The following is a 26,026-nucleotide window of genomic DNA, read 5'->3' as shown; positions in this document are numbered from 1 at the left end:
AGTCACCCCGGTTGGAGGGTCACCCTGGTAGGAGGGTCACCCCGGCAGGAGGGTCACCCTGACAGGACAGTCACCCTGGTGGGAGGGTCACTGCGACGGGATGGTCACCCCAGCAGGACGGTCACCCTGGCTGGAGGGTCACCCCAGCAGGACGGTCACCCCGGTTGGAGGGTCACCCCGGTAGGAGGGTCACCCCAGCAGGAGGGTCACCCTGACAGGACAGTCACCCCGGCTGGAGGGTCACCCCGACTGGACGGTCACCCCGGCTGGAGGGTCACCCCAGCAGGACGGTCACCCCAGCGGGAGGGCCTGGGTCTGGGTGCTGGGTGGCCACAGAGCATCGGGGGCCCTGAGGCGGGTCTCTGGTCCTGGCTCTGCTGCTCTGGGGGAGCCTGTGGGGCACGGTGCCCCCTCCACGGCTGCTCTTGTCCCTTCAGGACGCCTTCTCTAAACTCGGCAAGCGCAGATCTGAGCCGAACCCCCTCCAGGCTCGGGGACCTTCCCCTGGGTGTGTGTCCCGCTCTTCCCTTGGTGATTTTCCTTCTCCTGTTTTCTCTCTTTTCCTACCTTCGCAGATCCCTGTGAGCTCCGTAGGAAGCGTCTCGATTCTTTCTCTGTTTTGTTGAATTATCTTCTTTTCTCATGTTTATAATTTAAGAGAGATTTCCTCGACTTCATATTCTGACCTTGTAACTGAACTTTTTATTTCACTTGTCTTTGTTTTAAAAAGATCTTTCTTGTTCTCTTAATTTTTCTTGGATTAGGAATATAATAATTTGTTACATTCTGTTTATTCTCCTTTTCTGATGACAAAATTAAAAAAAAATCTCCTCTTTCCAGAAATGCCTGTTTCCTCTGAGCTTTTCTTTCTCTTTATGCAGTTTCTCTCGCTTTCTGTGACGTTGCTTGGCGCTTTCCTTAACCAGTTGGTCATCCTTGGCTGTTCATTCCCGTGGCCCCAGCATTGCCAGTTGAGGCCTGTCTTTGGGGCCCGCGGATGTCTGTCTGGAGGTCGCAGGGGTCGCACGCAGGCTGACGCCATGGCCACAGCAGGTTGGGAGCAAGAGGCGGAGGGCCCCACGCCCCCCTCCGTTCCTGCTTCCCATGCACCTGGGACCCCGGCCCTTCTGCTGGGGCGAGGGGCGCGCGAGGCCGGGCCCCTGGAGCCCCGCTCTCCTTACAGAGGTTTCCACCTGGTGCGATTTTGGAGCCCACCCCGAGTCCCGCCGCGGGGTCCGTGGGGCCCGCGGGCCGCATGCTCACTTCTGGTCCCCACCTTCCTGGGTCTGTGCACCTGCGTCCGCCGCCTCCGCGGCTCCCGCTACTTGGCGCGAGTGACAGAGCCCTCTTCGCTTTCTGCGTTTCCGCTGTTTTTGGTTTCCTGGGTTTATAAAACGAGAGCCAGTCGTTCCAGCAGAGTTTTGAGATGGTGGAGTGACCGGGGTTTTCCCTGGAGGCGGTTGCCGAAGTCGAGTGCAGGGAGGACATCCGTCCGTCCGTCCGTCCGTCTGTGCGGAGTGTGCCCTTCTCTTCTCTTCCTTTCTGTGGGTCACAATGGCCGGGAGCCCGGCCGCTCTTCCTCCTCAGCGAGGAATCCGGTGTGATGAGACCCCAGGCGAGGCCACGGGTGAGAGGCCACAGGAGGACACCTGGCCCAGGGGACGGAGGCAAACGCTGAGTGGGTGCCCAAGAGACCGCGGCCCCCAGCCCCTCACGGGGACAGAAGGAGCCCCCGAGAGGAGGCGCGGAGTGTCCCGATGGTGCAGCAGCAAGACGGGAGCCGGGATCTGACGGCCGCAAGCCGCCACTCGGAGAGACACAGCCCCTGTCCCCTTGTCACCTTGTCACCTTGCTGAGCCCATTGGGTTTTGTGCCGCGGAAGCTCATCCGAACAGGCAGTGAGGACGCCGTTGTCTTTCTGTCTGTCCTTCTGCTCACTCTCGGGAAGCTCAGAGCGAAATCCAGCAGAGTTATTACCGTGGGTCAGCGGTCCCCTCAGAAAGATATGCTGATGTCCCAGCTTCCAGAACCTGTGAGCAGGGCCCTATCCGGACCTTCGCCGATGTGATCAGGCTGAGACAATGGTATGCCGGCCAGTGACAGGTGTCCCCTAGAAGAGGGACATGCCCTGTGCCTGTGGTGCTGGAGCGGCCGGGAAGACACCCCGGAGCCTTTGGAGGAAGCCCTGCCCGCATCTTGGTGTCGGACCCCTGGCCTCCAGGGCGCGAGAGAACACACGTGTGCGGCCTCGGGAGCGTGTCAGGGCGGCCGTGTGCGCGAGCTTCTTCCGTGTTCCCACCCCTTCCTGTTCCGTGGATGGGAGCTTTCCCGAGTGGGACACTGCAGGGAGCAGGCCGGCGCTCCGGCGACATGGGGACGCACCTCGGGAAGGGCCGGTGGCCTCAGTCCAGGGAGGGGGCTGTGCGCGTCCTACCCCTGCTGAGCCCAAACCGGCTCGGCCTGTGCTCTGCTCACCGCACCGGAGGAGGGACGGCGGGAAGGCACCACTGCAGCAGCTGTAGACGAGAACCCCAGGGCGGCTCCAGGGTGTCCCCACGAGGGGCTGCACGTGGGTCCACATGTAAACTCAAATCGTCCGAACCAGTCACACAACAGAGGCAGGGACCCTGCAGGGAACCGCACCGACGGCTCCCAGCCCCACAGGTCGGTGGCCACAGGCCCGGGTGCCTGTCCCCAGGGTCCTGGAGGGCTGGTCCTCCTCCCGGGCAGCCGCGGGAGGCTGTGGGGGAGGGGGGGCACAAGGGGTGTCAGTGGCTCCCGGGAGGGAGCAGGACCCCCCCCCCCCCCCCCCGCCGCCGGCTGGGAGCCCCGAGTGCTGGGTGTCCATGGGGCTAGCCCAAGCCGGGCAGGGAGGGCTGAGGCCAGGGTGGTGGGTCCCAGAGACCCCAGGACACAGGAATTTCAAGGGACAGAGAGGACAGATGTCTTTGAGCACCGGTGGCCACTGTCAGGTGGTCCCAGTGCCTCTGCCGAGGACGGAGCGCGCTGGCCACTGGAGGCAGCTGGTGGGGCGCAGGGGCCATGAGCAAGGACACCTCGTCCCCAGGCGCAAGAAGTGTGCCCTCGGAGAAAGCAGGAGGTGGAGGCAGGACCCCAGGTTACGTGCTTGCCTCGCAGGGAGGAAGCACAGACACGAGCACAGTCATAGAAGACACACAGGCTTGTAGAACTGTGCAACACAATCACATTCACAAAACTGCTGTATCCCCAAAACCTGCGATTTGCTTACGGGTTGAGGGTCGTGTCGCGCTGGTCAGAAGTGGCTGGAGACAAGAGGGTCCGCGGGGCCGGCTGAGCGGCGACCTCTGACCTAGAGCTCCGAGGTCTTTGTGCCGTTTGGTTTTGTGCTGTTCTGTGTTGGTGTTTTAATTCAGATTCACTCCCATCCTGGGACTTTAAAGCTTTTAAGAGTTCCGTTTCTTCATCTGTTTATTGGAGATAAAAGCGAGCTCGTTTGCATTATCGGGTTTTGGCTTGCGCGTTGGCTTTCCCTACTCAATCCTAACAGGCTGCGTTTCTTGAGGCAGAGACGGTAGGAGAGATTTGTTTCTCTAAAGACCCTGGCGCCGTGGCCCCGACAATATGCTGGTGGGGGCCGAGCGCTCAGGGGGACCCTGGAGTCCCTGCCCCCGTGCCTGGGCCCCTGTCGACCCCTCCCTGGGTGAGCGGTGCTTGCAGCAGGTGGCCGCTCCTGTGGCCATCAGTCTGGACACGGGGGTGGGGGAGGTGGGGGGGGTGGGGAAGGTGGGGGAGGGGCCTCAGTCCCGGAGCCTCAAGGAACGGGATTCTGCCAAGACCCCAAGCGAGTCTGAGGCGGACAGTGAGCTCCAGGTGGGGGCGCAGACCTTGATACCTTGATTTCAGCCTGGTGAGGGCCCAGCAGGGGCTCCCGCGGCCGGGCAGGTGTCCCGCGGGCAGGAGCAGAGCCGGGAGCTGGCTTTACGGCCCGGGCTGCGGTATCTGTGGAACCGGCTGCTGGTCAGGCCGCCTGGAAGGGAAGTGAGCCTCCAGCAGCCGTCGAGTGCGGACTGGGCCCGGGGACAGAAAGATGTGGTGCGGGTGTGACGTGGGTCCAGGAAGGAGGGCCGAGCACCCCCCCCCCCACCCCCCCAGCAAACACTGCACGTCTCCCATCCTCTTCAGGCCCAGGAGGCCACAGGCGTGACCTCTCCCTTCTGGCTCTTCACGGGGCCTGTGGGGCTCGCGGTTCCGGGTAGGTGCTGGGCCCACGTTTCTCTCTCTCAGCTGCTTCCCGTCAGACACAAAACGTGGAGATTAAAATACAGGAGTCAGACGACAGGGTGCTTTCAGGGGACAGGGGTCAGCACGGGGTCGTGCAGAGGGGACCAGTCCCACGGGGCGTGTCCGGACCCAGGCCCTGGCGGCCGACTGCTCAGGGCCCTGAACTCAGATCTCCCGTGCGGTTAGGGGACCGGCCAGGCCACCTGTGCGGGGGGTTCGTCGTGCGCCCCAGTTGGGTCCTGCCCACTGCTTCGGGGTGTGTGCAGGAGGAGGCTGTGTGGGCGGCTCTTGCCAAGGGCACAGGGCCCACGGCCCTGCATGCGTCCCCGCAGGGGAGAGCAGTTTCCTCAGCACGGCCTCACGATACCCCTCTTGCCGGGGAGCCCCGGCCCCGCGAAGGACAGGTGCCCTGCAGGGTGGACGCTGCCTCCTGGCCTCCTCGGCCAACAGAGCAAATCCAAGGCCTCGAGCAGAACAGAGCGTGGAGGCATCTTTCCGCAGATGACGCCACTGGGTGAGACGGCCCCATGGTGGCCAGGGGGGCGTGGGGGCACGGCTGCCTTCCCGGACGCGGGCAGGGGTCCAGCAGATCCCCGTCCCGCCTGGCAGGGCACCTCCTCCTTCCAGAGAGCAGCCACCTCAGCCCCTCCTTCCCATCTCCCCTGGGACAGAAGCCTGCAAGTTAGGGGACCTCTCTTCTCGTGCTGTAAAGAAAAGCCTTCAATAAGCTTTTGTGACCCCGAAAACCACTTGGTCTGGGGGCACCCTGGCCACGGCCTCCCCGTTTCCTCCTGCGGCAGCAGCGGGGGGGAGGGAACTCACACAAGTGTCCTTGTGACAAGGGTGAGGGCCAGGGGGCTGGGCAGAGTCCAGAGGGAGCATTCCAGAAGCGACAGGGCCCCCGGCTTCCTCCACACCTTGGATCACAGTTACTAGACCCGTGAGTTTTCATTCCTCCAAGCGGTGGAAAGCGGTGGAAGTTGGATTTGTCATCGAGGAACCTCCTTGCGGGTCCTCTGTGCACATGTGTGGTCTTGGAGGGAGGGGGGAGCTCTCAGCCGTGAGATGGCTCACTGCACAGGCCGACACCTCTGGGTTGGGCACGGGCAGGGCCGTGCCAGCTGCTGACGCCCCCGAGGCGGGAGAGGTCTGCCCCGCTCTGCCTCCCCCGCGCCTCACGAGGAGCAGGTGTCTCGCCTATGAGGCGCAAAGGAAGCTGAGCTGGCCAGGTGGCCGCAGTGCTGGGCCCAACGCCTGCCAGGGTTCCTGCACTACAGGTGTCCCGGGCCCGTCCTGCAGGTATACACGACGGTCCCCGAGTGATGCCCCGGGCGGGACCTTCTCCTTCCTGGCAGCGTGCCCGCCGGAGAGTGCCTTCCCTCCTCGGTGTTGGTTGTCTGACCTCTGAATCTCAGGGTGCGGTGGCTCAGTGATACGTGCGTTTGTAAAAAATTTAGGGCTTCTCAATACCCCATGGAAGCCGGATAAGGATAGAGCTTTCCTCCTCTTGGGCTCCTAGACTCCATCCCCCAGCGTCCCTTGGGGAGACTCCATCTCCCAGCGTCCCTTGCATCTGGTGATGCTATGGCCTGGGTCTCCCTATGGGATGGATGTGGGGGAGGAGCTGGGTCCTCCTCCAGATCGTGGCGGGAGGTGACTGAGTACAAGATAACTCCGGTAGGAAGCACTCAGCACGGGGACTGATTTTTAATGCAATTCTCTCGGGAAGTGCCAAGCAAAGTGAAATTCTGAAGAAAGCCAGCTCCCCGTGTGGGATGGACTAGAAGGAAGCTGAAAATAAAATAAATCAGGTTGTCGGATCCAAGTGGGAAAGTTTAAGAGGGTCTAGGGTGTGATATTTTTGAAAAAAAGTTCATTTTGGTCAAGCCCAGTGAAAGATACGACTTAGTTCCAAGGTTGCGTATTTTGTTTCCAGGGTTAGAACTAGTGACTTTAATTCTGTAGACTCTTCCACTGTTCCTTGAAGGGCAGTAAGGTGGAGGGGATACTCACACACAGAGAAGCAGGTTCAACAGCTAGGGACACCCACCTTCCCCCCGCCCCGCCCCCGGCCTCCCGCACCTGTGCCCCAGGATGCACAGTGGCCTCCCCAGGCAGCGGGGCCCCCGGCAGAGCTCTCTCCCTGTGCCCTGCTTTTCCACCTCATGCCCCTCACCCCCAGGCCGTGCTGGAACCTCTTGCCTCGGGACCCGTCACACCTGGAAAGCGTTCCTGTCTCGGAGGAGGCCAGGCTGCTCGGTGCACCCAGTGAGCCCCTGCTGCCTCCTATTTTCACCAGAGCTCTGACCGCCTCAGAAAACGTATTCCGTCACTCACGGAGGCGGGAGACCGTTTCCTAAATGCTGGTATGCGGGAACAAGTGAGGTGCCCTGGATACGTGGAAGCGGGAAGAAGCCGTTGCAACGGAGCAGGGCGGACCCTGCAGTTACCGGGGAGCGGGACACACAGGGCACCCTGCGTGGACAGGGGAGTCCGGCCTGTTTCACCACCTGGATACAGAGGCTCAGGGTGAAGGGGAGCCGCACAGCTCGGAGGAGGGGCCCCGGAATGCAGGAGGCAGGCTGCCTGGGTTCGAGGCCTGCCCCGTCACTTAGACACACAAGTACTTAACTCCTGTGGCCTGAGTTCCTGGTCTACAGACCAGGAATGTTTACAAACCGGGCACGTTATGGGGCCCAATTCCATGGGTTCTTATGAAGATGACGAGGGTTAACATCGCAAGGTATTTCGAACTCTGCTTGGCGCACGACGAGCCCGACATCACGTTGAAGGACGAGGAGGCCTTCGTAGGGCAGGCGGGGAAGTGGAGGAAAGAGCATTGTAGGCAACGGGAAGGCGCTCAGATGCGGAGGGAATGGCACTCAGCAAGGCTGGCGGGGAAGGGAGCGAGGTCCCCGGGCGGAAGCCCAGGCGCCAGGTGGGGGGAAGGCGGGAGCCGGCCGGGAATTGTGTCGCCACCGCCGGGTCAGCCGGCTCCTCCCGGCCTCCCCGCCCTTCCCGGCCTGCCTGCACCACGCTCCCAGTCACCCCCGGGGCCCGTGCCCGGGCTGTGCCAGGCTGCTGCCTGCTTTCCCCTCCCGCACCCTGCTGGCTGCCGGGACAGGGCGCGCCGCCCCTTCGGGGCCCCCCTGGGCCGCCGTCCGCTGCCCACCCACCCCTCCTCCTCCTGCCCCACTTGCCCCGTCGTCGTCCTGGCCGGGCTCCCACCTCCTGCAGCTGGCCTGGGCCCTCAGTGTCTTGCTGTCTCCCCCATTTTCCCCTTCTGGTAACACATGGATTCTCTCTTCCCGAGGCCGTGCCTCGATCCTGGGCCCTGGGGAGATACGTGTCTCCCTCCTGAATCTCTTCTACCAGTGGCCACATCCTCACTCCCCACCCTGACACCTGCCCCCTGCCCTCTGCCCTCTTTCAGGCTGGCTTTGGTCCCAGCTGTCCCCATCCAGGTTTTCTGGAACCCTCTCCATGGCCCCCTGGGAGGTGCGTGTGGCCACTGCTTCGGGTGACAGCACTCGTTTGGCTCACGGCTGGCCTTCGAAGTGACGACGGGGAGAGCCGGTCCGTCCCGGATGCTCGAGAAGCATCTACAGATCACGAGGGCCGTGCCGCGTCGTCAGAGGACAGCGACTTCGGCCTCCCATGCTGCTGGAGGGTTCGCAGTATGTCCTGATAGAAATGTCTGATTTACATGGGAAAGTATCTGGGTTTTCATTCTAAACACTCTGTTTTAGGAAGACTCGGCCAACCCTGAAGAAAAAGAAGACATTTCCTACGCCCTTTACATGAGCTCTGCTGGGGACACGGGCTGGAGCCCCCCACCCTCCCTCACAGGGTGGAGAGTTTGCCTCCAACGGTTTCGCGGCAAGCGGGGACTGTGGTGCGCAGAGCCCCTGGGGCTCTGACCGTCCCTGTCCCGGGGTGTCCGCGGGCTCTGACCTCCCAGAGGAGGAAACTGGGGAGAGCGGCTCGGAGGGCCTGGAGGCCACAGACGCGTGTTCCTGCTCACCCGGTGCTTATGTCCCGGCACCGTTAGACTTGATCTCTTGTCACCTATGAAGGCTGCCACACTTTGGAGGAAAAGAGGGATAACGGGAACTTTGTGTTTTCCCAGCACAGGGGGTGTATCAGGAACCCCACATCTCAATGCGCCAAGGCCGTCTTTCTGGAGACTCCTCCTCGCTAAGACCTTAAAGGTTTGGGGCGACGGCTGGCCTGTCACCCCACGAGGCCGGGGCCACAGCCTCCAAAGGCTGAGCCTTCAGACACTCTGCTCAGCTAACGTCCGCACGCTTTTCCAGTTCTCGCCCGGGAATTGTCCAATTCTCGCACCTTCTGGGAATCGCATTTTGCCTACTCGATAAAATAAATGAGCACTTGTTCAGCAGATAAAAACTGCAGGTCAACAGACAATAGGGTGCAAGTCAGCCTTAAAAAGGAAGGACATTGTGACAGCTGCAACACACGGTGAATCTTGGGGACGCTGTGCTCAGTGAAATCGGCCAGACCTAGAAGGACAAACACCGGCTGATTCCACTCGTCATATGTCCCTGGAGTCGTCTGATGGTGGAGGCGGAGGGTGGACGGTGAGCGCTGGGGCTGGGGGAGGGGGTCAGCGTCGGTCTTACTGGGGACAGAGCCGCGGTTTGGGAACACGAGAAGTTTCTGGAGATGGTGGGACGGTTGCACAAGAACCTGAGTGGCCTTTCTGCCACTGAGCTGTGCACCTAAAGGTAGTTAAGACGGTAAGACGTGCGTATTACCTCAACGTACACACAGCAGTTCAGCTCTGCGCTTGGTTCTGTTCGTCCCCTTTACCCGCGTGCCGCCACCCTGTTCCTGCACAGACGCTGAGGGCCTGCAAAGGCATCTTAAGCGCCCGGCACCTGTGGGGGCAGAGTGGCACCGACAGGCACACTGACAGCCTCGTGCAGCAGGGCTGGTGGCCCTCAGGCTGGGTGGGCATCATGGGTCACATCCGGGACCCTCTGTGGCTCCTGCGGGGACCTGGGCAAATGGGCAAAAGGGGGCGCCTTGGGGTCACTGTCTGTCCTGGGTCCCAGCGGACCTCGGCGTAGACCCTCGTCCCAGTAGCGGGAGTGGGGTCTGTCTGTGCACGGAGGCAGAACGGACGCCGTGTGGGCTCCGAGCATGTGAACGCCTGCAGGCTGCGGGGGCCCCTCCGATCAAGGCCAGCCTCTCCCAGGAGACACCAGGCTGCTGGCCTCGGGCCGTAGGCTGCGAGATTCGGTCAGGGAGAGCCATTCGTGTTTCCTCTCTGTCCCCTGACCCTGTGTGAGTTCCTATCACGGCAGGATTCTCTTTCACAGTGAAAACGTAACCTTCCTTTCAAGGGGCATTGAAAGGCTCCGATCCACACATTCCTGCACATGCCGTGACCCCTTCCTGTTTGCATGGAGGCTTCTGTTCATTCTGGCCTGGACACGGCTTACCGCATTTCCCCTGGCGTCCTCCAGCCTGCTTCGCAAGAAGCTGGGGACACGTGGCCCGACCGATTCCACTGCCTCCGCGATCTGTCTACACCACCCACCCCGACTCTTCCTCGCAGGGCCCACCGAGTGGCATTTGACTCAACAGAATAGGCCTCTTCTGCTAAGACAACCTAACTGCACATATTTCTTTTAAAATTAAGCGAGTAAAACTCAACGGGTTGATTGGCTGTTCCGGAAATGTCCTGATCCCCTTTTGGCCCGGGCATGCAACATGAGGTCCCTGTGCTAAAAACCATCCTCCTTCCCGGAGTGAAGGGCCTGCCTGCAGTCTCTAGGCCAAACGAACAAACCTACAGATGCGCGTGTGTGTGCAGTTACAGCATGCGTCTTACTGTGGATCCCGATCCGGGACTTTGGTAAACGCCTGTCCTGATGCAGAGATGGGAATGAGGCGAACGTCTCAAAACACACTCGAGGGTTTTCCTCTTTTTGCCTCAGGAGATCATGAGTTGGTGGCACCTCTGCACCCTTTCTTTCTAAACGAGCCTCGCATCGTGCCGGCCGTGACCCGGGACAGGCGGCCACTCACCTCCGGTGTGTGAGGAAGCTGCCGCTGACGTGGCCCGACCCATCACATCCTGGCGTGGGACACGACATGCCCTCCGTCTTGACCGACTTCCAGGAGAACTGGGAGCCATTGAGGTATCCGTCCTTCTGTCTCTTGGCGGCCAAGGGACATCCTGACGCACTGCGGTGGGAGGCGTACTTCCCGGTTATGTGGCCCTGGCCGTCACACCCAGGAACGGGACATCTGGGGAGCAGAAGACACGCACGTGATGGTCGTGCCACCATATGCCTGGTGGCCTCCACAACGAGGTCGGAAGAACCTGGCTTGAGGAAAAACCCATCAGGCTCTGCTCCAGCAAAGGAAAAGGACAGAGAAAAAGGCCCTGAAAGTGCCACCTAGTGGAGAGCCGAGGTAATTCCTCGCGTGGAAACGCCTGGTCAGCCGCTGACCCCAGGAAGGCGGTTTGGGGGAGAATGTCTGCGTTGGGGAGGAATGTTGGATGTCGCAAGTGAAATGCAGGCATCTGTTGAAAAGACCCCCTTTCGGACAGAATCACAGCTCTTTCGGTGGAGGAATGCAAGGCCAAGGAGAAATTGCAGGATTGGTTTTTAAAGGCGATTGTATAAACCTGTGGTTTTTCTCAAGAGCTAGAAAGCGCGTTCTGTTTGGCTGTGTTCTCCCGGGGCCATAAAATAGCCTCCAGCCAGAGAGGGTGTTAAGCAGGAGGCAGAGATTTTAATTAAGTCTCCTGGAACGGTGTCGGCACGTGGTACCCCATCAGTGCCTTTTGGGGAATAGGTAGGAAAATTATTGGCTGCAGCTGGAGGTCAAGGGCAGGCTAACCCCGCTCCTGAACCTCCCCGGGGCAGTGACGGCCGTGGGGCCGGGGCCGAGGACGCAGGCAGACCACCAACGGTTACCGCACGGAGGTGCGACTCAGCGCGCCTCACGGGCCCCAGGCCGGCGGGTTTCGCATGCGTTTTTTTAACGGCAGAGTTTACATTCTACAAAATTAGTGTAACCTGATTACTTTGATACATTTAATGTAATTTTTATGATAATTTTCGTTTTTATTTTTTTTAATCAATTTCTTTTTTTCTCCAAAGGCCCTGAGATGAACATCGCAGGAAGACAGCCCAGGTTTATCTTACGGAGTTTTGGGACCGGGCTCCGGGCTTCCGTGTGTGGCAAACACCCGGAGGATGTGCTGGAAGCCCGGGGTGCCTGCCCGCCGCTCTCAGGTCCTGGCGGAGAACCGGACAGAGGGCGGCTACGTGGTTTCCAGCGAACATTCGCCGTCGGTGTTACCGCTAACACCTGCCTCTCCCCGCCAGCGCCACCGCGTCTCCCACCGAGGGGCAGAGGGAAGTTTCCTGGCTCCGCTTCCCCCAAGCATCAGGTGGCTGGAGATTCCCTATTTACGTGGTGCTCCTGACCGGCAGGTGTGCTCTGGGATTGGTGCCCCACAGGTGGCCTTGCAGGTGCCTGGCGTCCCCTCCCCCTGCCCCCACCGCCCCCCTGGGCTCCCCCAAGGGCTTGCTGCCCTCTGCCCGCCCTCTGCGGGCCCTCTGCCCACCCTCTGCCCACCCCACACACGCACCTGATGGGCTCCTGGTCTTCCTTGTCTTCCTTGCTCTGTGCCACCCTGATGCCACTTTTCTTTGCTCTCGGGCAACCTGAAAGACTAGAGAAGGGACACAGCCTCAGGACGCGTCCGCCCTGGTGTGGGCAGCCCCCTCCCCGCTGTCGCTGCTCAGATTCTGTTTCTCCAGAAGCTGGAGCTGCTCCCCATGAACACAAAATTATTCCGGGAGGAGGGACCTTCCGGGAACGGCCCCGCGTGTGCTCTCCAAGTCTTTAGACCCCATCAGTCCCCTGGCGAGGGGGAGCACTGGGTGGCCGGGAACACCAGAGAGAGGCTGGGTGGCGGGCCCAGAAAAGGGGTAACGCTGAGGAGAAAACACACGCTCCCTCCGTCTCTTCTTTGGCGACCTGTTGTCTGCAGCCCGCTGCCCGGGCCCTGCCATCTGGGGACAATGACACCCGGTGGTCTGATTCCTCTCAAGTACAGACTTATTGTGAGTCTGCCGAAGGTGCAGGGGAAGTTGAACATGATTATTTTATTCAGTCGTCAAAATTTTGGAAATAGAAGCTCACTCTTATCTAAAGGAAGACTTCCGGCTGGAACAGAAAACATACATGTCTGATCATGCACGTGGGCCAACATGTATGAACTGCACACGTGCTAACTTGCATGAGCGTGTACACGGGCTAACAATAGGCTGTGATATGAGATTGTGCACGAGAACGTACAGAATAAATGCGATTCTTGTGCAAAGACTGAAAAACCAGAAACTAGGCCATTTACGGAGACGCGGGGACACACGGGTGCTGACTCGTCCGTGCCGACGTGCGGCCGTGGCCCAGGTGGGTACCCGTCACCCCTCCTCCGTTCCTGAGCTTGTGCCGTGCTTCCCGGTCAGTCCTGGCTGACCACGCTGAGTCTCAGGGTCCCCTCACCCATCGCTGCGCTCTGCCCCCCCAGCATCTTCCCTCCTGTCCTCTCGGGTAAGAAGCAGCACCCCACAGGCAGAGGGCGGGTGCTGGGGTTGGGGCTTCGGGCCCCGGGCGCTGCCCCCTCCTGTCTCCGTCGACAGGTGTCCCAACCCCTCTGGAACGTGGCCCGTCTGCTACGTCACCGTCTCCTTTAATAGGAATGTGGGAAAGACGAGATGTGCCCGGATCCTCTCCCTCCTGCTGCCTCTGGTCCTCCGTTTCAAGGTAAAAACTTGGAAAGTGGGTGTGCCGCTCCGTGGCTGTCCCCACTGCCGTCCGGCTCTGATCTCTTGCCAGGAAGAGCGCTCTTTCCGGTCACCATGATCCGGAGCCGGAGGGCGCCCCTGGCCTCTTGCAGGCGATGCTCCTCCGAGCCTGTCGGCAGCCTCGGCGTCTGGAGGGCCTGTGTCCCGGGAGGTCGGTGTCGTGTGCTGCCCTCGCTTGAGGCCTGAGCTCACACGTCCCTCGTGCTCCTGAGCCCCCGCCAGGCCCTCTGCCCGGGCATCCTTCCCTTCCGGCAGAGCTCGCCTGAGCCCTCTGCCATCCACGACAAAACTCAAGCCGTGCGTCCTATGACTCCTGGTCACGTTTGGGCGACGCCCTTCATTCCCGCTAAAGGTTAAACTCCTCGCCCTCAGTTCCCTCCACGTCTCGTGTGCTCCTCTCCGTGGATGGCATCGGCGTCTGCTCCCCGGCCCGAGATGGAACTGAGCTCATCCTTGGCCTTACTTGCCCGGGGTCCTGCTGGTTTTACGTCCCCCGTATCTTCGGAACCATCCCCCTTCTGCCTCCGCGACGCCGTGTCGGGACGGGCTGGCGTCAGCTCCGGGCTGTGTTAAGCCGCTCCATTTAGGACCTTCCGGTGGGCCACCACCAAACGCCTCGCCGTGGGCACCGTGGGCCGGCCCCGCCCCCAGTGTCTGCCGGCTCTCCCGCCTGGCACACGCCCGCGCCCTCGCACGCTCTTCCGGCGCCACTGTCCCCGCCGTCTGCTGGCGGGCACATCCCTCGAGGTGTGTTCCTCGGTGTGGGCGCCCTTCTGACAACCGGCCCTGGGAGCCCGCAGGGCCCTGTCCCCTGCGGGTGTTACTCGCGCTGTGCTGGAAGCCGTCCGCCCACCCGCCACAGGCTGCTGAGCCGCGAGTTCCGGGGGCGCGAGAGCCATGTGCTCGGTCGCCCGCGTCCAGTCCCACACCGTGTGTCCAGCCGGGGGTCTGCGTGCGCCCGCGGCCCTTCCTGGCTTGGATCCGGGGCCCTGCGGCCCGCGTTGCTTCCGCCCGCCGGCGGCCATCCCCTCCTGGATGTTCCCGTTACTTCCGAACGCGGCTTTCGGGTCCTCCCTGCGCGGTTTCCTCACGTGCAGTCAGGACACAAATACTGGTCCCGTAGGACAGCGAGACCACACAGGCAACGTGTACATCCATGCTCGTGGTACATAGTACGTGCTCGACACATGCTACCTTTGCCATCAGAGAACATTCTGGAACCCTAAGCGAGCAGCTGCTCTCTGAGCCTGGGAGGCTGTCCTGGGGAGCCAGAGTCACGTGGTGGCTTGTGACAGCTCGAGGCTTTGGCACTCTTGCTGCATGTGAGCCATGGCAGGTCACAGGGATCAGGAGCTCCTCGGGACCGTGTGCTGGGACCACGCTGGGTGGGGGTGGGGGGGCCGCTGCGCTGGCAGGAAACAGCCGGCCTGGGAAGGGCCAGCTCGAGCAATGGATCCTTGTTGTCCTTGTGGACAGGGCCGTGGTCTCTGTGGACCCCTCCAGCCTCACCTGGCAGACGCGGTCCCTCTTGTCACTGAGGACCGAGGGAGGCAGCACATGTGACGGTGGGCTGGGTTGTTTTTTTTTTTATTTTTTTAAGTTTATTTATTTTGAGAGAGAGGGAGAGACAGAGAATACCAAGCAGGGGCTCGAACTCGAACTCAAAAACCGTGAGCAGAACCTGAGCTGAAATCAAGAGTCAGACGCTTAACTGACCGAGCCCTCCAGGCGTCCAGTTTGTTTTGTTTGTTTTGTTGTTGACGGAACCCTAGAGACCGCCAGCAAATATGGATTGTACTGAATTCAGGGAAGCGTCAGAGCTGGTGCAGAGACGAGAAAATCGCACCATGAAAACGGAAATGGAGCGTGCACAGGCCAGAACCTCTCCCACCCAGAGCCGGGACTGGGCGACCTTCTGGGTGGGGAGGTGGCCAACTCTGAACCTGTTTCCTCCGTGCGAGAGGACACGACCTCACCTAACACCGGCGTGGCCCTGAGAGCTGTGGAGGACCGCGCACTGTCCCCGGCTCCCGGCTGAGAGGGGCACCTGGCCTCTGTGCCCCAGTCAGGAGGGCGGCCGGCCCACAGCGACGCCCCAGGCCGGGCCTGACCGCATGCTTTCCCTGGAGAGGGAGGGGGGCTCAGCATCCACAGCCCCCGTTCTGGGCCCCTGTTTCCTGGGAGACCCGGGACGGCAGGAGGGCTGCGTGGGCTCACGGCTGCCTGAGTTGTGGCACCGTTTTAAAGACGTTTTCTCTGTTGTTTGCTCATCGGTAACATTCCTCGCGTCCCTGGGAAGCGACAGTGGACGGTTAACCCTGAAAGCAGGTTCTCTCCTTGTGTTTGGGCCTCGTGAGCGGCAGGCCTGGGGGCTCCGTGCCAGCCTCTCCTTCCTCAGTGGCCGCCCGAGGGAGCTGCCAGCCATGTCTGCGCTTCCCCGGGTGGTGGCCTCACCCAGTGGGACAGACGGCATGGCCCTGTGCGCCGCTTGGACTTTCGGGGCGCTCCTGTGGGGGGCGCTGGCTGTGCTCAGCTTTGCCGGGAACCGGGTCAGATTCACGTGCCCGGGCTTGGCTTTTCAGGAAACCTGGGCTTTGTGATATTTTATTCATAGGTTTGTGCTCTATCAATACCTGCCTCTCTAACCTAGAAGCTCAGGGAATAAAAATGGGGAAACTGAATTAACACATTACGTGTCACCAAGCCCAAAGAGAAATCAGTAGCGGAACATGCATTTGGATGTGGACTGACCACCAAATGTCCACTTTTAGCTGTGCAGACACCGTGCTGGGAGTCGTGGTCACGTGAGGACGCAGACATTTCTTTTCAAGATAAATTAAAGGGTAGCGTAGAATGTACTTGGCGTTTCCCACTTAACTGGAGGGTTCACTTTCACCGAATTCACTCTGGACCAGTGACTTCACACTGGCGGTGTGTTTGTGGGTGTTTTTTCCTGCTCTGCACTCCCCTGACCGCGGCGGGCTCCAAGCTGCCCCCCAGCCTGCTCCCCCCGCCGTGGTCCTCGGGTGGCTCCGGGAAACATTCGGTGACGTCCAGAGACTTTCCGCAGCCATCACGAGCCACGGCGGCGGTGGTACTGGCGTCTGGTGGGCAGACGTCCCACCGTGCACTGGGCAGGGTGCCGTCCGGCCCCCAGTGTCCGCAGGGCCCAGGCGGGTGCCCCTGGCATAGAGGACGCATGTGAGGAATCCTCCCGTGACCCCACCGTTCAGTTCTCCATTCCTAAGCTGCGCTTTTCACAGATCCGAGCGGCTGAGGAGTGCTCCGGAGTGAGCCTGGGAGCACGGGGCACGCGGTGGGATCCCAATGAGGAGGCTGCATCTGCCCTCCTCCAAACCGGGCCGGCAGCCGCTCAGCGTCCCCTGCTCTGACCACTGGCATCTGACCACTCGGGCGGCCACGGGCAGCACACGATCCACTGGCAAGCACCCTCCCTGTGCTGGGTGGCCGGCGGCTAACTCTCATTGTCAGGGGCCTCTGCACCCCCGTCCCCCTGTCCCCCTCTCTGCCCCTCTCTCTTCTCTCCCCCTGTCTCCCCCCTCCGCCTCGCCCTCCCTTTCCCTCTCTCCCCCTCCTCTCCGTCCTGTCTTCTTTATTTCCTCGTGGGAGGTGCATCCGAAGCCCGGATGCTCATCCACTTGGGGACCGCCCACTTTATGCTGGGAAATGCAGACAGTGACCCAGCAGCAGTGTCAGTCTCTGTATTTGCAGCACCACCTCCCACTGTTGGATGGGCCTTAGCTCCTGAATTCCTTGTCCCGACCTTGGCCTTGCCTGTTCTTGCTCACTGAACAGGACAAGAAATTGGTGCGGTGACCCCAGGTCTAGATCCACTTTTGTGGACACAAGGTCTCCAGAGTTTCTTTCAGGTCACTTCCAACGCCTGGCCCGGCACCCAGGAGGGAGACTTCAGGCTGCTCTTTGGACAATCCCTTCCCCTTGGGAGCAGCAGGGCCTGTGACGAGTCGTGTCTTCAGCTCTGCTACTGGGGCTCAGATTTTCATATTTAGGAGGCCGGCTCCCAGCGGTGTTGGAACGCCTGCCTCTCAGTGGCCGTCCCAGGGACCTTATTCTCTGCCAGCGATGGTCCTTTGCCCCGTCCTCTTCTGCTTTAGAACGGCTGCTGCTGGATGACCCGAGGAGTCTCTCACAGGCGGACGCAGGTGCAGGACGGGTGGGGCGTCATGGGGGTGGGCGGTCTGGGGCCGGGAGCGTTTGCCTCCCGTGAGGACCCCACGGGGAAGGCGCCACGTGGTGGTCTGGCGTCTGGGGCATCGGCGGGTGGCACGGAGCGTGCACCAGAGCCTGCTGGAGGCCTGCGCCTGCGCGGCGGGACAAGGAGCGGGGCCGTGCAGGGGGACGGGCTCGTCACGTACCTTCGATGAGAAGCGTAGTTGCCGGTGATGTGCCCAGAGCCGTCGCAGCCGGGGGTCGGGCACCTGCAAACACAAATGCAGATCGGCCAGTTGACTTGAGAGAAATCGACCCCCTCAACACGTCACGTCCTTACTCATCCAGAAAGCAAACTCTCAATGCTTCACCTCCCTACCAGAGAGAGACGGGTGGAGCAGGAAGCCCCGCGGCGGGGAGCGGGCACCTGTGCCCACCTAGCGCACCACCAGATACCAACCTTGGCCACCTTCTTCCTTCCAAGCACAAGGACGCTTTCCGGAGCATCAGGCCCTCGGTACCTGCCTCGCTCACAACACCCCCTCGGGCTTGGGCTCGAGGCTGTTGAGTCCAGAGACTCTGGCCCCTGCAGACACCCCCGCCTGCTTCCCTCCTGCTCATGTGAGCCTCAGGGAGGGAGGGGTCAGTGGGACTCAGCCACAGCAGTCGTCCACGAAGCAAGCTTCGTACACGGCGGACGTGTGCAGGGACTGCTCTTTGTCTACACTTGAAACACCGGCCCTAAATCGGGCTCCCATTAAAGCTGGGCCACCTGGCTGACCCGGGTCCAGTGAGGGCGGTGCCTGGGCCTGAGCCGTGGGGACTCCATGAGAGCGTCAGGCCACCCGGAGTTGCCTTAAAGCCCCGTGACCTTAACCGACCCGCACGGAGCCCGGATCTCTTGGTCCAGCAGTCCCCATCAGCCCAGACCCTAGAGTCCTTCTGGGACCTGCACCGGCTCTGCGTCGGCCTGTGCTACGGGACACAGCGTTCTTTAAGAACGGTTTCATCATCGCTGCCCTTCCTATGACGTCCTAAGTGCACTGTCTCAAGGAAAGTCAGGTGCACCGCAGACACCTTGCATCTCAAGCTATGCTGGTTGCCATGTGGCCACCGGGACTGTAAAAAACAAGGACAAAAATTAGGAAAAAATTCTTCTTTCTTTCCAGATAGCTTGTAACTCGAATGAAGGGACTTAGTAAGAACATCACGCCTGGGTCAGCCCTGTGCCCCACCCCCACTCCGTGAACACCCGAGTGCCCGGTAAGGACAAAAATCACAAACTTCAAGTATTTAACCAGTGTCTGCTGCTTCTGAGGGGTTTCACGTGGCTTTCCGCTCAGAGTCACCGGGGACACCGGATGCTGAGACGGGGCCAGCAAATGACTTGTCTGGAGCAGGACGTGGTGGCCCCGCTGCCCGCCCAGCACCGCCGGATGCTGGGCGGAGACGGCGGTGGGTGTCACAAGCCAACACTCGGTGTCTGTCTACATCTCCTTCAGTCCTAAGAGAGGGGTCCGTCCTGGCTCTCACGGTGCGCTAACGGCTATTTGCCGTGTCATATTACAGGTTGAAGTTCCGTTTACGGCCCCTGCTGTGATTGCTTAAAGAGGCAAACGGATCACGTTTGCCACGTCGCTGGTGTGGACACTCGGAACCAGGAGTTTTAAAATATGCGCTCGTGGTGGAACAATGAAGTGTGTGCAGAATCTGTGTGTCGAGAACCACCACCGAAATCTGACTGTTGACCTGAGTTTTGTTAGAGCGACAGCTGTTTGTGTGCAATTAAAGTCTGATCGCAAGACTATTCTGCCAATGGGTAAGTATTTATTTTCTAGCTAATAACTCAAGTGACCGAGCCGAACTGCCTGGTTCCTCGCATGGATGGTGGGTGCTTCGTGTGGACAGGCACCCCGCTCTCGCACCCACCGCCCGCCCTGCCCCCGCCCACGACATGCCCCGAGGGAGGGGAGTCTGAAGGCAACAACCCTCATTCTGTCGAAGAAAAGCTCATCTTCGCGCAAGTTTCTGTTTTGAAAATGTATCAAGAAGCAGAAATGTTTCCTACTCGCCAATAATACGCACTTGGCCTTGCTTTTTGCTTAAAAAAAATTCTTCAAACTCTTCCTAATTTAAGCACTCAGCGCAAATTTATTTAAAATTTATTCATTTTAACACGAGTAGAGAATTTTCAATGTGCCTTTTTTTGGTGAGGGCTGGAGGAGGGTGACATATTCTGTTCAAATTTAAAGTGAACCATTATAACCAAAATAATGCAAATGAAAATCAGATTTTACTAATTATAAAAAAAGAGAGAAAGATTTTCAGAGTAGATTTTGTGTGTTTAAGCCATTTACAAAGGCATCATCTGATAAAAAAAGAGGCGTTTAAAATGTCCTTTATCACCATGAAAACAGCACACAAAATATTGATTTGGCCCGTTTCCGCTGTGTTGGGAAGAAAAAACGTTTCCAGAAAGCATCCTCTCGGCTTTCATCGTCAGCCGGGCAGAGGGGGTGGAGCCCCAGGCCTGCCTCAGGCCCTGTGACCCGAGTCTGCTCCCCACCGGCCACACCTCTGCGCAGGGGCACGGAGGGCGGCCTCGTGGCCTCCGCCTGTCCCACGCCAGCAGCCCAGGACCTTGGCCAGGCCAGGCGGGGGTGTGGGACGCCTTGCTCGCTGCCTTTCTTTGTTCGCTCCCCGTGACGCAGCCAAGGCTTTTGGGGGGAGGCGATTCAGCCTTTTCACCTTTAGGTGGTGCTTCCGGACCACGTAAGGCAGCCCAAAAGGTTTCTGTCTTGTACCAGCTCTTCGTGTTCATTTTTCTGTGGCTGCTCAAGACTTTAAGGCTTCTTTAAACTCCTAGATTTACATGCCGATTTCCTAGCTTTAAGAAATCTCAGCACTCAAAAATACAATTTTCTGAAGTCGGTGAATGAGGGAGTGATGATTCACCTAACAAAAGGGGTCTTTGCTTCCCAAGCGAGCCAGCTCCAGGACCCTTGATAATGGGGCGGTGTAAAATCGATTTACCAAAACTCGATTTGCATCTACCCATCTAAGAGCACATCTTTTCCATGAAAGGAGGCCCGTGTGGGATAATCAAAGTCCCCCGTGGATAAAATCAGACAGGAGCATGTGCCGCACAGCTTGGGTTTTGAAATGGCAGGAGAGATTGACTGGGTTTCCATGGAAACTCCCCAGAAGGCAGGCACGGGTTCTCTGCGCTGGAGTAGTCGGCCGCCCTCCCTGCTCCCTGGCAGTTCCCGGGGACAATGGCACCGAGTCTATTTTAGGTTCCTGTACTTGGAGATTCAAAGTTCTGTGACATAAAACACTTGCTTCACACATCGCTTCTCTTTCAGTCCAAGGGACTTTTGGTGGCGAGAGTCTGAGCAAGCACGGGTGCGGAGATAATCTTAGAGCTCTCCTTGCCCCCCGGCGTGGGGTGGGGGTGGGGGATGAGACAAAAACGTTTGTGCCTTATCTGTGATCTTGCATTTGCCTCGGGGTCTCAGTGATACCAGGAGAAAATGATTTGGGGTTGGTTACTGCATGTTATCATCTGGCTGGAAAAATTGGTCCGAAAAAGACATTTAGAAATGGCAATGGGGCGGGGCCCCCGGGGTGGCTCAGTCGGTTAGGCCTGACTCTTGATTTTGGCTCAGGTCATGATCTCACGGTTTGTGAGTTTGAGCCCCGCGTCTGACAGTGCGGAGCCTGCTTGGGATTCTCTCTCTCCCTCTCTCTCTGCTCCTCCCCCCACTAGTGCTACTTCTCTCTCAAAATAAAGAAATAAACATTAAAAAAAAGAATGGCGATGGGAACATCATGCTAACATGTTTTAAAAGGTGTTTAGGTTTTGCAGAATCCAAGTAAAATCTGGAAAAACATCAGGACCACTCACAAACTCCTGGACTTCTGACTTCATGGACCCGCTCCTTCTCAGGTGGGAGCAGTGTGGGTTTCTGTTGCTTTTGCAGATCTAAGACGGCAAAGAGACCTGCGAGCCTGAACCTCCCAGAATGCCCTGTGCTCATGGCTGCACTGAGCTATGTACACCAAAACAAACATTCTGTTCGGATCTACACAGGAACTATCACTGATCACAGCCACATGGGGGTCATAGGATGTATGCCCTAATGTCAAAGCACAACTTAATGTCTCTCCATTAAAACACATAATCCTGGACACCATAAGACTTTGCACTGGCACACGTCCCAGGAATGTCACAGCCTCGTGTCTGCCCTGATCTGTCCCTCTGTGAGACATACACCTGTTACAGTGTCGTCTTCCCGCCCATCTAAAACCCCTGTCCTGAGACCGGGTGGGAGCAATGGAACTCATCAAACCCACGACTGAAGTGTCATCGATTCGTTATTGGTAAGAACATCTTTAAAGTGCCTCCTCCAAGGCGCTATTGTGCCCCTGTCTTTTGAAAATAAATATGAGGATTTGGTAAAGAGTTCTATGAAGAAAGACATCTAAAATAGGGTGTTTTCTTGCAGTTAAACGGATGCCTGCATCAGAATGCAGGTTACTACACGTTGTGATCTGAGACTGGTGAACCGCTGTGGCTTCTGCCCCCCTGGTGACACGTCAGTGAGGTGCAGGGCGGATTCCATGCACACGAGCATTTCTTCCTGGGGACCCCAAGGTGCTGCCCAGGCGCCCTTGCCGGGTAGCACGTGGCTAAGCCCCTGACCCCACAGGGCCAGCCCTTCGCCGTCTACCTGGGGGGTGACGCCGCCCTGAGCGGTAAAACACCCTGGGTGCGGCAGCCTCTGTGACCTTGTGCCCAGCGTCCCCCTTCGCTGTGCTGGCAGAAAGACCCAGCTTGTCTCCTGCGAATCAGCTTACAGCAAAAAATATCTGAAGGTGTCTCAGGCTCTCTCCTCCTGGTAAAAGTCCATCACTTATTTTCAAAAACCTTCTACATAGAGGCAGGAAGAACCGTGGGTGTCTCCGGGCTGCACCGGGAGAGTCTGTGGTTGACCCGCCTCCGTGAACTGCCCTGCGAGGCTGAGGCCAGTAGCTGGAAATCCACAGAAACAGACCCTGAGGATCCAGGGTGATCATGCAAAATACAAGGGGTGCACTGGAGTTCTGGGAGGATTTCGTGGAAAGGCCCTCGGCCACGTTTCTTGCTCATTTCTTTCGTGGCAACTCTATCAAGGGAACGTAATTAAGTAAAATGCCAAGTATGAAAAAATATGTAATTTTTTTCTATTGCCCTCAACTTTAAAAGAACTCATAAAAATGTAAGATTAGGCCTCGTCCATAATAGCAAAATATGTTTGTAAATTGGAACGATTCAGGCCACATGTACAAAAGTCTTTGCTTTATTTATATAAAAAGTTCAATTCAGAAACTGCTTTTTATTTTATTTTTTTTGCTTAAAGAGATATGGTTCTAAAAATATATTTATTTTGTTTTTTTCTGTCACATAGACGGGAAACAGTAAAGAAATTCAGAGGAGTGCAAAATAAAGATATTTTCAATGGAAAAATGACATACACTGATTCTTACGCTACATGTCTGTGATTTTTCTCCCCAAATGCAAAGAGAACAGGTCACTTAAAAGCAACATACATTACTTCTGCCCAATTTCTTGGATATATTACCTGAAACTCAAGGAAAGACAAAATCTTGCAAACCATTTTTTAACCTGTAAGACATTCATTAATTTTCCCTTTTTTTTTTTTTGAAATGCAATATTAAGTATGCATACTTGAGCTTTCTGCGGCCCAGACACAGAGGCCCCACGCTGTCGTGTGGCACCCTCCAAGCCTCCCCCGGCCCCAGCCACCCACCAGAAATAGCTCACGACACAGCCGAGCTACAGAGTCCGAGTTGTGGGCTGGAGCCCCGTGGACGCTGCAGGGCTTGGGGAGAGGCGGGTCGGGCCCCTCAGCCGTCCCACCTGCGGAGAGGTCGGCTGGGGCGCCGGTCCCGCCTGCCAGAGCCCCTGAGCGCCTGTCCCCTCCGGGAGGCAGTTCTGGGGGAAGTCCCCGATTTGCTTCCCGCTTTGGTCCCCTGACACCTGGTTTCTCCCCGTCCCCCTTCCTCCTTGAGGGTCGGGCGAGGGGCTTTCACGTGGCCGCGTAGGACATTCTAGCTTTATGGAAACCTACATGTTTCAAAGTGTGAAGCGGCCACACCGATATTAGAAGAATTTAGTTGGAAAACTTGCTTGCTTCCTGATTGTGTGTCACATTTTCATCTGAGCACTTTTCTTTTTAAATTACACTCAAAAACAAACCAACAAAGGAAAAAGACTGTTAAAGGCACTCTTAGCATGATTAAAAAAATTCATTTCGGTCGTTCAGGTAACCTTTCTGAGTAGGTCAGGCCGCAGGTACCAGTGTGGCCGTGCGGGGCAGGAACCTGGGGCCCCGGGTGGACAGAGCGCCCGGGGAGCTGTGTGGTCGGGAGAAGCAGGGGGACGTGGGTGGAGAGTTAGGGCCGCATCGGTTCCGCGGTGCCCAATAGTTGTGCGGGCCACAGCACGCGGTGCGTGCGGTCAGGTCCAGGGGGCTGGTTCTTAGCCTCAACCCATCCACAACCGGGATGCTTCTAGCAATTTTCATCCTGACTCAGAGGCCCACGCGCTGGCCGCCAGGCTCGGGTCCCCTCCACCCTGACGTGTGCTGTGTGAACCCCCATCCGCCCTCCCCCGACCCGGGCCCCGGGGCGCCTCCCTGGCTTTGGCCGGGCCTGCGGGACCACACGGGCCCCCGCGGAGCTGAGGCGGAGTCTGGGCCGTTCCGGGCCCGTTTGTCCGGGGACCGCGGGAGCCGGTGGGGGGGGAGGTGCAGCCTGTTGTTCATGCCGCATGCAACTCTTAGTCCTCTCCACGCATGCAGCCTCCGGGTCTTAAGCTCTAACTCCTCGGTCGGTCATGCTGCCTCCTCGTCCGGGGGGGGGGAGGGGTGGGAGCCTGACTGGGGCCCTCGCCGCCACACCGCACTGCCGCCCGCGGGGTGGTCCCGGCAACGTCCGGGAGTAGGCTCCTGTCCGGTGCGGCCGAACGTACCTAGCACATCCTGGCGTCCCAGTCACTTAACGGGATGTGTCCATGGGGACTGCTGCCAGAGCACATGCACGTCCAGCAGCAGTGAAGCGGCTAAACAAGAGACTGGGGCAGCCGGAGCCACAATTGGAATTGGACTCGGAGGACCCATGCAAGAAAAAACACACAAAAGGTGACTGGTGCGGCTGAGCGAAGGCAACAGAAACCAGCATTCCAACGTCCTGTCCCACGCGGGCGTCCACGTGCACCGCGACCTCGGGATGCGGGCGGGCTCCACCCGGGGCATGCAGGGACCTCGCGCGGGGCCCTCGAGGAGGCACTCACCTGTGGCCGATCGCACTGAGCTCTTAGGCAGTCAGTGTCGTCTAGGGGAGGGCGGTTGGCAAGGACTAGGGCGCCTGCCGGCCGTGGGGCGGGGCTGAGATGCGCGACGGGGGGGCGCCTCTACCCGCGAGGCCCGCACCAAGGTGCCCGGCCTCTGAGAAGGGGAGGGCGCTGGGGACCGTATCCCCCCCCCCCCCCCCCCCACAGGCCTTGCTGGTGAACAGCCAGACGTGGAACCACAAGGACCGGCCTGCCGTCGGGGGCCACTGGCTGGGGAGGGGCTCTCTGCAGAGGCTGGCGGCCCGGCCACGCCACTCCGCCTGCGTCACGAGCCAGGCGGGCCGCGCCCGAGACAGACGGATGACCCAGTGTGACCACGATGGCACCCTCGCGGCTACACTACCACTACCACCCGCGGTGGGCACGTGCCAGCCCACGCCCCGGCTCTGAGGACAGACGGGGAGACCCGGGGGCGGCTGCAAACCCGAGGCAGCACAGACGCGGCGTTTGCACGTCTGGGGACACCGAGGCCGAGTGGTCTGCTGGGCCACGCGCAGGCTTCCGTGGCCAGCGGCTCGGGCTGTAAAAGCCACAGTGACTGGGGGACATGGGTTCCGTTTCTCTGTCCAGAGACGGTTTGAAACTGCTTTCGAGTTCAATGAGGAGAGGGGCTTGGGTGGTTTACAAGCAGCTGCGTTTCCTCAAGCTTCCAGACGTTAGCGGGAGAGTCAGGTCTTCGGGACAGAGGAAAGGAAAGGCCCGGGGGCCACGGAGCCAGGAGCAGCACACGCTCTCCTGGTAGCTGAGGTCGTGTTCCTGCTCCTAGCATTCTTTCTAGTTTTGTTTGTCCCGTTTTTCCCCTGTTTGTCATGTCTGGGGTCTTTTATTTTTTGAATCTCTCTTTTGTCTGGAGGAAATGTGTTTGGTCCTAACCGGGAGACGAGAAAACGGCCTGCTGCCTCTGCATCCTGTGTTGGCCTGGGCCTCTCCGTCATCTCTCACAGTGCCACCTTGTGTTCCTCTCCTGCCGTCCCCAAACCCTGTCTTCTGCCCAGCTGCTTGTGGCTAGCTACCTGGTTTTAAGCTATTTTTTTTGTTTATTTTCTGCTCTGTCATCCCTCACATAACAAGATTGAGTTCCAGCCTTTTCTCCCTTCTTCCTGGGGGGCCTGCCTTGTTTCGTACCTTGGTTTTTTTGGGTCCCGTTTCTAAGTGATTTCAGAGACTCTTCAGTTAGCATGAGTTCTGAGAACTAGGTTGATCAAATATGCTTATTTTACAGGCAAAGAGACAGATCCAAACAGGTGAAGTATACTGTTTAAGTTTGCACAAAGAGCCGCCAGGTCAAGATGAGAAC

At 58.9% G+C, this 26,026-nt stretch overlaps 1 protein-coding gene and 2 long non-coding RNA genes across 10 annotated transcripts in view; 2 read left to right on the top strand and 1 right to left on the bottom strand.

The window, feature by feature from the left end:
• LOC125158323 (uncharacterized) overlaps positions 1 to 17,304 on the top strand; it is a 31,316-nt gene extending 14,012 nt beyond the window's left edge. For 3 of the 5 annotated variants that reach the window (XR_007149346.1, XR_007149347.1, XR_007149343.1), the window contains exon 3: positions 11,406 to 17,304. This is a non-coding gene — a long non-coding RNA (uncharacterized LOC125158323). The remainder of the gene's footprint in view (positions 1 to 11,405) is intronic. The other 2 variants (XR_007149344.1, XR_007149345.1) reach the window with 2 other exon arrangements.
• MYT1L (myelin transcription factor 1 like) overlaps positions 1 to 26,026 on the bottom strand; it is a 143,569-nt gene that overhangs the window by 18,709 nt on the left and 98,834 nt on the right. For all 4 annotated transcript variants that reach the window (XM_047845245.1, XM_047845248.1, XM_047845246.1 and 1 more), the window contains exons 14-16: positions 17,519 to 17,581; positions 11,900 to 11,983; positions 10,321 to 10,542 (exon numbers count right to left, since the gene is read on the bottom strand). In XM_047845245.1, coding sequence (XP_047701201.1) covers positions 10,321 to 10,542; positions 11,900 to 11,983; positions 17,519 to 17,581 — 369 coding nt within the window. The remainder of the gene's footprint in view (positions 1 to 10,320; positions 10,543 to 11,899; positions 11,984 to 17,518; positions 17,582 to 26,026) is intronic.
• LOC125158324 (uncharacterized) lies at positions 17,425 to 22,711 on the top strand. Its single transcript, XR_007149349.1, has 3 exons — positions 17,425 to 19,131; positions 21,296 to 21,695; positions 21,821 to 22,711. It is a non-coding gene; the product is annotated as an uncharacterized LOC125158324 (long non-coding RNA).

The sequence above is a fragment of the Prionailurus viverrinus genome, unplaced genomic scaffold (genome assembly GCF_022837055.1).
Source record: "Prionailurus viverrinus isolate Anna unplaced genomic scaffold, UM_Priviv_1.0 scaffold_33, whole genome shotgun sequence".
Lineage (NCBI taxonomy): Eukaryota > Metazoa > Chordata > Mammalia > Carnivora > Felidae > Prionailurus > Prionailurus viverrinus.
Note: the sequence above shows the minus strand (reverse complement) of the source record. Positions and strands in the feature narration are given on the sequence as shown.